General features: G+C 43.1%; 1 protein-coding gene across 2 annotated transcripts; it reads right to left on the bottom strand.

Annotated features, from left to right (window-relative positions):
* Nucleotides 1-5759: 5759 nt before the first annotated feature.
* LOC133398153 (uncharacterized) lies at nucleotides 5760-8707 on the bottom strand. Of its 2 annotated transcripts, none has more exons than XM_061669756.1 (4): nucleotides 8512-8707; nucleotides 8088-8283; nucleotides 7857-7983; nucleotides 5760-7128 (listed from the first exon to the last, which is right to left on the bottom strand). In XM_061669756.1, exons 1-4 carry the CDS (start codon nucleotides 8667-8669, stop codon nucleotides 6983-6985), a joined length of 627 nt encoding a protein of 208 aa, XP_061525740.1. In that variant the 5' UTR covers nucleotides 8670-8707; the 3' UTR covers nucleotides 5760-6982. The 2 variants fall into 2 exon arrangements, with proteins under 2 accessions (XP_061525740.1, XP_061525741.1); XM_061669757.1 differs by having other exon boundaries at nucleotides 8115-8283.
* Between the last annotated feature and the right edge of the window lie 971 nt (nucleotides 8708-9678).

Here is a 9678-nt window from a genome sequence, read left to right as displayed (position 1 = left end):
AAAGAAAGGAGGATGAAATTGAAAAAATAAAAACCACCATATGCGCAGGCACCACAAACTTCCTCACTATACCCAGAACTGACAGTACTTCACTTTATGTAAAGATGGAAAGACAAAAAGACTTCTGAAAACAGTGAGATAGAACAAATGCAGAAAGCCTTGCTAAAACAGCAACGAGGCGCTGCCAGAGAAAATGTGTCAGAAAAACTTATTAAATAAATAAATAATAATTTTTAAAAAAACAGGCACTATCTGTCATGGCACCTCAGCTACTGTTGCAGGACCCGACCTGAGCCACTTTGCTACGACAGCAGCAGACTAGAGGGGGGTCGGAGGTGGTTTCAGGGGTCACTCCCGCGGCGCAAACTCCATAAGATGCTTTGCATGTGGAAAAACTGGACACGTTGCACGTGACTGTCGAGGCCCTGCTGAAGCACAGAGTAACTGCAGTTGTTACGCCTGCTGGCAATTTTTTGACTTGAGTTCGTTGGCACATTTCTGTGGGGCCAATTATGTATTACTCGTGCACTCACTGTAGTTGTCTCGCCATGTGGCACTATTTGCATATCTGTTGTTGTTGATTCTGATTCTGATTCTGACAAGAGGGACATACTGCCAACTGTTGTCCCAACCTGCTGCCCAGAGGACGTGGTGAAACAACAGGACGAGGCAGGGGAAATGTGCCAAAGAGACATTTTACAGAAATGTAATGCTGCCATTGTCTGTGCAATACACGGACCTGAGATTGTGTTTCCAGATGGAACCATGCTGCCGGCCAAAGGAGACCTGCGTACACATGTGCTGGCATGTGTCCGACAAAAAACTATGACTCCTGTTGCTGACATCTATTGGGGACTGCTCGACACGTGTCAAATAAATAACAGCGTGCTGCAGGCATTTGCGGAGTGGAAACCCTGGGTTGTGTCCTTGGGACCATTCCTGCCACCCCCTGACCCTCCACATTGTACCTTATTCTATGATAGAGAACACGATTTGATTTATCAACAAGAATTTTGAAAAACTATCAGACACTCATGGTATTTTACCAACTGATAGAATAGTGGTGGGAGGAGAGGGTGTTGCGGCAGTGGTTGACATCGGATTTATTGCCTTGGTTAAAAATGCCATTTTCTGCACCTCACATTTCATTGGCACTTAAACGAGATGATTAAGAAATCTGCCGGCTAAACTCAATTGGACACATGATGAGAAAGAACTCTTCATACAAATTAAACAAGAATTAAGTCAAGACAGTACTTTGGCACTTCCTAAATATAAACGTTTCATTTGGACATCTCTAACAAAACTCATACTGCCGCTGTGGTATTGTACCACGACTACGGGGCGAAAGAAAGGTACTACAGGACACACACGAGTGTTTTGTTAGAACCAATAGTAGCACGTGCTTCTGATTGCGAGAGGTACGCAGCAGCGGCTGCGTACACACCATACACTCCACACTCCACAACCGCTTTCATCAACTCACGACTATTTACCTTTTCAAACAAGCGAAAAATGAAAATATTATTATTGTTACTGAGGTAGCGGCACGGTGGGCGACTGGTTAGAGCGTCAGCCTCACAGTTCTGAGGACCCCAGTTCAATCCCCGGCCCCGCCTGTGTGGAGTTTGCATGTTCTCCCCGTGCCTGCGTGGGTTTTCTCCGGGCACTCCGGTTTCCTCCCACATCCCAAAAACATGCATGAATTGGAGACTCTAAATTGCCCATAGGCATGACTGTGAGTGTGAATGGTTGTTTGTTTCTATGTGCCCTGCGATTGGCTGGCAAACAGTTCAGGCTCCTGCCCGATGACAGCTGGGATAGGCTCCAGCACGCCCGCGACCCTTGTGAGGAGAAGCGGCTCAGAAAATGGATGGATGTTAATGAGGTGGATTTTTTCGCCTGCGGTTCCGAGTCGGAGGTCACCCGGGAGAATTCCGACGTCCGTCGGGCATGGTATGAATGAAGACTTCGAGACACTTGGCGTTTGGGCTAATTCGATTTATTGAACAAGCCTTAGTGTCATAACAGCTGCTTACATTGCCAGAAAAACAAAAAAGCCCCCGAAAACCCCTGGATCTAAGTTTATCAAGGTTTCCTTCCCTGGGCGTGGCATTAGCGCCTCCCTGGGTGCACCCGGAAGGATGGTGCTCCTCATGACAATATTTGGAGTGTTAAACTGGCCTTTGGGGGCATGCAATAACCCTACCCGCCTGCTGGCATCACTTAGTAAAACAGTCCTCTTTGACACCTGTTGTAAACCCCAGACAGGTTTCTGTCAGGGAGGAGCAGGAAACCCCAATAAACATATAACTGGTTAAAGGACGTCCTTTGATGTAGAATTACAAAGAAAAGATAGTTGGTGTGAATACAGGTCTCCAACCATTTTTCCCTTGCAAAGGAACTCCGATTGTGTTACTCTTAAAATATACTACATAACCCCCCTTTAATGAGATCCCCAAACTCATTACAAGACCTAGAGTTAGCAACTGACACCTGGCAAGAAACAACAAACCAGCGTTAGCCCAAAAAGGTAACCTATTATCTACAATTTGGAAGACTCTACTTGGTCAAGAAAGTCTATCATGCTCCAAGGCATCAACATAAGGTTAACCATTGACTAGGAAAAACAATTATTCTAATAAGGCCAAATCACTCTCTGCGTCCCCTTGTCGTCTTCTGAGGCCACACATGAGTACCAAACAGCCAAATAAACCAAATCTCCCTCCCGCGAACAATAACGACACAACGCTCGCCAATCTTAAATTATTCATTTGTACGTGCAGCCTCGTGGGAGCGCCAAGGATTCGCGGCTCTCAGTCGAAAAACCTTTCTCTTTAAGAGACTAGGAAAAGCGAGAGAGCCATATCAAGCCCCATTCAGAGCCCCTTATCTTATCGCCCAAGGGGACCCTGACAAAACATACACAACAGAATAATACAAATATCGAAATAAATGAACAAAAACAGAGTAAACCACAAAAAGGAACTGTGGAAGCAAACATATCAAAATACACACAAATGAAAATAAAAATCATAAAGGTGGTCTCCCTCCATATGGTCTACAGCTCGTGTCATTGATGAAGAAATTCAGAACCCTTCCGCTCAGCGCCCGCTGTCCACCATCACAGTCCATGAATAAGTCCCAGAATCCAGGTTTATACAAGCGGGACCCCCCCCCCCCCCCACAGCTCCAGGACCCTCCTGGAAAAATGAAAACACCTGCCAGTATTTTGCAACAAAATTAAACATAATCCAACACATTTTCAAATGGATATCTAACAGTACAACATATGGGGGGCAGTTAGTTCCACACACCTGGGGCAGACACAGTTGGGGAGTCGGTTAATCCGTAAGTGCTAATACCCCCCTTGCATTGCTTTTACCTCCTGTTGTAAACCCCAGACAGGTTTCTGTCAGGGAGGAGCAGGAAACCCCAATAAACATAACTGGTTAAAGGACGTCCTTTGATGTAGAATTAGAAAGAAAAGATAGTTGGTGTGAATACAGGTCTCCAACCATTTGTCCCTTGCAAAGGAACTCTGATTGTGTTACTATTAAAATATACAACATTACAACAACCGCATATTCAGTTTACACCTGCCAATACTAACATGGCCAACGGTGTAACTGAAGGAATGCATTGGTGTGAGGAGAAGGCTAGAAAAGACTAAGCATGTTGTTCAGATTTATTGTCGGAACCGTTGAAGGAAGGGATAAAGTTGTTTACGGATGGTTGTTGTTATAGGAAAAACAATGGGGAACTAGTGGCTGGATGGGCTGTAATTGAACTAGTAGTGAACGAAAGGAGTTGTTGAACGTATGAATGCAACTTTAAAACAAAAATTGGCAAAATGCTGTGAACAGTCAAATATGTCATGGTTGAGAGCTCTCCCAATTGTGCTCATGTCCATCAGAGCATCTGTAAATAGTACACACAAACTCAGCCCTGTCAAAAAATACCATGGTTTTTCTTTTTCTTTTCCTGGTGCAGGTTCTGGCTCATCTTTTGAGTCACTTTCTTCCTTGTCGCGCCTGTCTTACTTTGATAAATTAAGAGGTGTTCTGTCCAGCTTTGCAGGCATCCAGTCGGACGGCGATAATCCACCTGCATCTGTTTGGCTTCGAGTGATAAAGAGGAAGTGGTCTGAACCAAGGTGGACGGGACCGTTCACCGTGACTGCGAGGACTTCACACGCCTACCAACTTGAAGGAAAAGGGACTACCTGGTTCCACAGGTCACAATGTTGTGTTGCCAAACAACTTTGATTGTTTCATTAGTGTTGCATTTATTGCCTCAAGTTGCATTCGGCAAACGGGGGGAATTTAGTAGACCAACAATTAATGTAGCAGGAGAAAGGGTACCAAGCAAATGTGGAATACCATTCCAAATTACAATTGATCACAGGGAAGGAACAAACAATGGTTATGTTTTCGACTTATGCGAAGTGATTAACTGTGGAGGCTGTAACAGGTCGTATAGAGGAACAGACATCTACTTATGCTTCGACCAGAAGGTACAGACCCGATGCGTGCAGAATTTGCCATATAGTCACACATGCTGTCAGACATGGGGACAAACCACCCATTTTACCTGCAGGTGGACCCCACAAAAAATGGTGGACAAAGGCATTAAGGGCCAGAAAAAAAAATCGAATAAAATACCAAAGAAATTATGATTCAACAGGCAAAGAGAAGTAAACATAACCAGTGATGCCATTGAAGGCTGACCTGAACAATTGGCCCCCACTTCCCTAATGGCAATTCAAAACCGCATGGCGCTTGACATGATCCCTGCCGAAAAGAATGGTGTTTGTGCAATGTTTGGTCCAAAAGGTTGTACTTTTATTCCCAACAACACAGCCCGGATGGAAAAGTAACGAGAGCCCTACATGGGTTAAAAACTTTGGCTGCTGAAATGGCAGATTCAACAGGCGTTTCCAACCCTCTGGAAGATTGGGCTACGGCATGGTTTGGAAAATGGAAACACCTTATGGTCACGGGAGTGGTGGAAAAGAATATGAACCAGCCGGAATCACAGATGTTGATGACCTCCGAAGAAGCTCCTACTCCTGAAGTTCTGCTCACACAAGACGATGTCGTGTCCAGATGGATGAATTATTGATTAAGAATATACAGTGTCTTTTCTCTTAGCATGTTACGGGACTTGTCTTTTTCCCTCCTCAAATCAATATATGGGGAGGTTTTTGGCCTGTCTCAAGAGTTGTACTGCCTTATGAAGAATGCTTTGCTCATGACTACATTGTTTATATATCCTCTGATAGCCTTCCACATAAGAGTAGTACTGCTTCGGGTCTGTTACATAGTTCCACTATGTAAACATGGGGATTGTTGGATTGTTCTATTTCTTACTCATGAAGCTATGTTCCATTATCTAACAATAAAGTTCCGTTTCCAAAACAGTAGGGTGATACATGATTACGTTTGAAAGTCCATGAAAGGAGGCCTTTCGCTTTGAAAATGGGACTCTCTCACATGGCGCAGTTGTTGGCGGATACTGTATATTGCTTGTTAGCCAATAAAGTTGTCTTTGTTCATCGAGCTTGTATCAGCGGAGTCTTTTTCAGTTTCGCCCTTCACAATTGAGAGTCCGACAGGCCTGTCGGGGGGCTGTGGGTAGTTCAAACGAACTGTGTGGGCAGAACAGGCTGATGTTTGCGATGGTGGGGCAGAAATTGAAAAAAAAAAACTCTAAATTGAGTTTTGATTAAGTTGTAAATAAAAACAAGGTGCGGTATAGGTGTCCTCCATTTAGCAAGAGAAGATCGTTTCAATTAAGAGAGAATGTGGGAAATTAAGACAATACTTGAGGTGAAGAAAAGATGGTGTTAGTCCTGGTACACACAAAGACAATCGGGTTGCTTTTGTCCCCACCGAAGACCTCAAACGCCAGACTATGTCTTAAAAGATTATCGTATGAGATTATGTCAACAAGAAACAGTAGAACGAACGTACGCTGTTTTAATTTTACTTTATTTTTTTCCTCTTGTTTTAAAATGTTTATGTTTTTTTTTCTTTGTTTAGAAATGCTTTTAATCATGTAACGCACATTGACAAAGTCAAACATCTAATCACAATCTTGTCCGATCAACCATTTGCTCATTTTATAACATTAGATAAAAGTATTTTGGCACCAGTGATAATTCTCAACATTTGTCTACAGGAGGCCTTTAGAAGATACAAAAAATATTAAAAGTTTGAAAAAAATAAAAGATGGTAGACAGAATACAAGAATGTAGATTTCTGTAAATCAGTATGATTGTAATTTTCTTTGATATTAGACATTTACTTTTTCATTTAAAGCTTCTTCATCACTGCTGTTCTCACTGCACACTTGTGTGTTTTAGCCTGATACTTACGAGAGAATCTGACAGCAAACCGAGCAGGTAAAAGCTTTCTCACCAGTGTGGGTTCTTGTGTGTGTTTTTAAGTTTCCGTTGTCAGAGAATCTTTGACCACAAACTGAGCAGGCAAAAGGTTTCTCCCCCCCATCTGGGTTCCTGTGTGTCTTTTTAAGGTTCCGTTTTCAATGAATCTTTGACCACAAACTGAGCAGGCAAAAGGTTTCTCACCAGTGTGGGTTCTTGTGTGTGTTTTTAAGTTTCCCTTCTGAGAGAATCTTTGACCACATACTGCGGAGGCAAAAGCTTTCTCTCCTGTGTGTATTTTCATGTGTTGTTTCAAATTGCTCTGAAAAGCAACTATTTTCCCACACTGAGAACATTTCCATCGTTTGTTTTCAGTGTGACATGTCATATCACCTTCATACACTCCATCATCCTCATCAGTGTGAGGAGGGTGTGACGTCATGTCGTCACTATCTGATAGTGGAGCTAAGAGTCCATCTGCTTGTGATACTCCACAGTGGTCTCCATCAGCTTCTGTTGTCATGTGTTGACTTGAGCTGCTGCTTGGAGGCTCTGCCTCTTTGCTCTCCTCACTTTGACCTTCATCTTCACTCTTCAAAGGGACACCAGGTTTTTTTTAATGGGAGTGGGCTCCAATTTCTCTTCCTCTTTGGTGTGGTGGACCTCTCCATCCTCCACTTCCTCTTTAACGTGAGGGGGCTCTAGCTCCTGCCCCTCAGGACGAAGATCTTCATTGATGTCTGCAAGACACAAGAAGACAAACACATGGTTTGGTCACGTCAATTGTCATGTTTGACTTAAATGTTCTGCGATTGGCTGGCAAACAGTTCAGGGTGTACCCCGCCTCCTACCCGATGATAGCTGGTATAGGCTCTAGCACTCCCGCGATCCTTGTGAGGATAAGCGGCTCGGTAAATGGACGGACGGATGGATGGACTTAAATGTTGTGTCATGTGGTTCGGAGAGTCAGTTGAGTTAAGGTTCATTGGATATAATAAAAATAGGCTAGTTATCCACTCAACTTCCATGACAGAAGCCAGAAGGCCGTTTTTATGTGTGTTTGTGTGCGTGTGTGTGTGTGTGTGTGCTTGCGTGCGTGTGTGTGCGTGTGTGTGCGCGTGCGTGTGTGTGTGCATGTGCGGATGTATCTGTGTGTATAAGTAAATATAGTCATAAATAATCAAAGTACAATCTCATCATATACTGTACATGATAAGTGCCCCTGTTTTTTAGACTGCTAAGAGCTTTTTATTCAGCATATACTATCATGGAACGTCATCCATCCATCCATTTTCCGTTTCGCTTATCCTCACGATCGTCACGGGCAATCTGGAGCCTCTCCCAGCTGACTCTGGGCGAGAGGCCGGGTACATCCTGAACTGGTCGCCAGCCAATCGCAGGGCATAAACAAACAAGCATTTGCACTCACATTCACACCTACGGGCAATTCAGTCTTCAATGAACCTACCATGCATGTTTTTGTAATGTTGGAGGAAAACCGAAGTACCCAGAGAAAACCTACGCAGGCACAGGGAGAACCTGCAAACTCCACACAGGAAGGCTGGATTTGAACCTGGGTCCTCAGAACTGTGCCGCTGGAATGTCACGCATTATGTAAATATGTAACTTTCTCACATTGTACAGATTCCAAGTGAATAATTTCGATTGACAAAGTATTGACAGTTTAATTTTTCTTTACCGTTTTGTGTTTTCGATATGCACTTACGACTGATCCGGGGCTGTTCCCCGCAGCATCTGGAAGCACATTAGAGCATCGGAATGGTGTGACGCAATAGTTCCGACCCAGTGGATGAACAATTTTGGCGTATCCGAGGACACTTTTGATGATTTCTGCTCTCGGCTGGCTGCTGAAACCTTTGACTGACAATGGCAGGCTGGCCACCCAGCAGTTCATGTACAATAACAAATAAAGCAGAGCTAGAAGAACAGCTGAGCATGGAGTTGGAAGACGAAAGGGCAGGTGGAGATGCCTGTTAAAACGCAATGACTGCCACCTGAGCAAAGTTATATTGAATGTAACTTCACACAGTGCCTGTAAATAAACAGAATACTGTTCAAAATGGGGAATATTTCCTAAACAAGTGAGAGAGAAGTGAACCAACCTGCTCTGTGAAGCACAATTAGAGGCTGCAGAATGAAAACAGCGTCCAGTTGTTGACGTTGTGGCTCGTTCTCCTCTTTCGGTCCCCAGTTCCTCCTCGTACTCTGCTGTCCTTGCACACATTTTCACACTTTCCATGAGCGGAAACAGAATGCACATTCATTCAAGAGCTGCTGTCGACTACTACTCACGCCAGGCACGCCACACATAGACTGCCTGACTTGAGCCCACGTTCAAGCTTAAATGTCCCTTTGCTCTTTCATCTGAAATTATCCTTTGTCCTTCATCTTTGCTGATGTCACAACAGCCAATCAACAGGCACGAGCAACTCAACATCAAATGATGTCCATAATCTCAACGCTGCAATCATAAAAGTAACATAATAAGCACCATACATCTTGCTGTATTTTTCTATATTGTATTTTTTTTTACATTTACTTTCCATCGTATTAATTTCCCTCGCTGGCCTTATTGGTGGCGCACCAATGACGTAGGGAAATGACGAAACAGAAATGAGGCAATTTTTAGAGCAATTGGCTAAGCGTGGTTGGGAAACACTAAAAATACTATTTTGCGTAACTGTAGCATTCAAAAGTCATACAATAATTACTGTGTAAATCAAAACAATAATAAAAATTGCAGCAAATGAAAAAAACAAGGCTATCAAAAATGTTTTATTGAATTTCAAGCATAAATAAAACAGATTATCGAACTCAAGCAAAAAAATAAATAAATAAATAAATAAATTACTTGCTATGGAAATATGTTTTGCTTGCGATGACGATATTCACGTGTGCGCTCCTCAGCTTTTGGGCAAAAAAATAAAATAAAAAATAAAGCCTCATGAAGGTTTGAGGTTTTCCTTCAATTTGTGCCAGAACAGATTCGGAGTCAGTGAGAACAACAGTGACAGAAGAAGTCACGGCAACCTACGTCACTAAACTGTGTGAAACAAGACTCTCTCGTTAGCTTATCAGCAATAAAAGATCAAATACGATGTTGGTCGATGGAGTATTTACATAAGTCCGTTTGTGTCCATTTAATTTAATTTAAAATGGGAATGCATTACAATGCTATGTGCAATTGACTTTGGAAAAGATCCCCCACCAGCGTGCCAACTCACGTGTGAATACTTACGCAATATTAGGGATTCATTGAAGATGTGTCA

Source organism: Phycodurus eques, unplaced genomic scaffold, assembly GCF_024500275.1.
Source record: "Phycodurus eques isolate BA_2022a unplaced genomic scaffold, UOR_Pequ_1.1 contig_24, whole genome shotgun sequence".
In the NCBI taxonomy this organism is placed as follows: Eukaryota; Metazoa; Chordata; class Actinopteri; order Syngnathiformes; family Syngnathidae; genus Phycodurus; species Phycodurus eques.
Note: the sequence above shows the minus strand (reverse complement) of the source record. Positions and strands in the feature narration are given on the sequence as shown.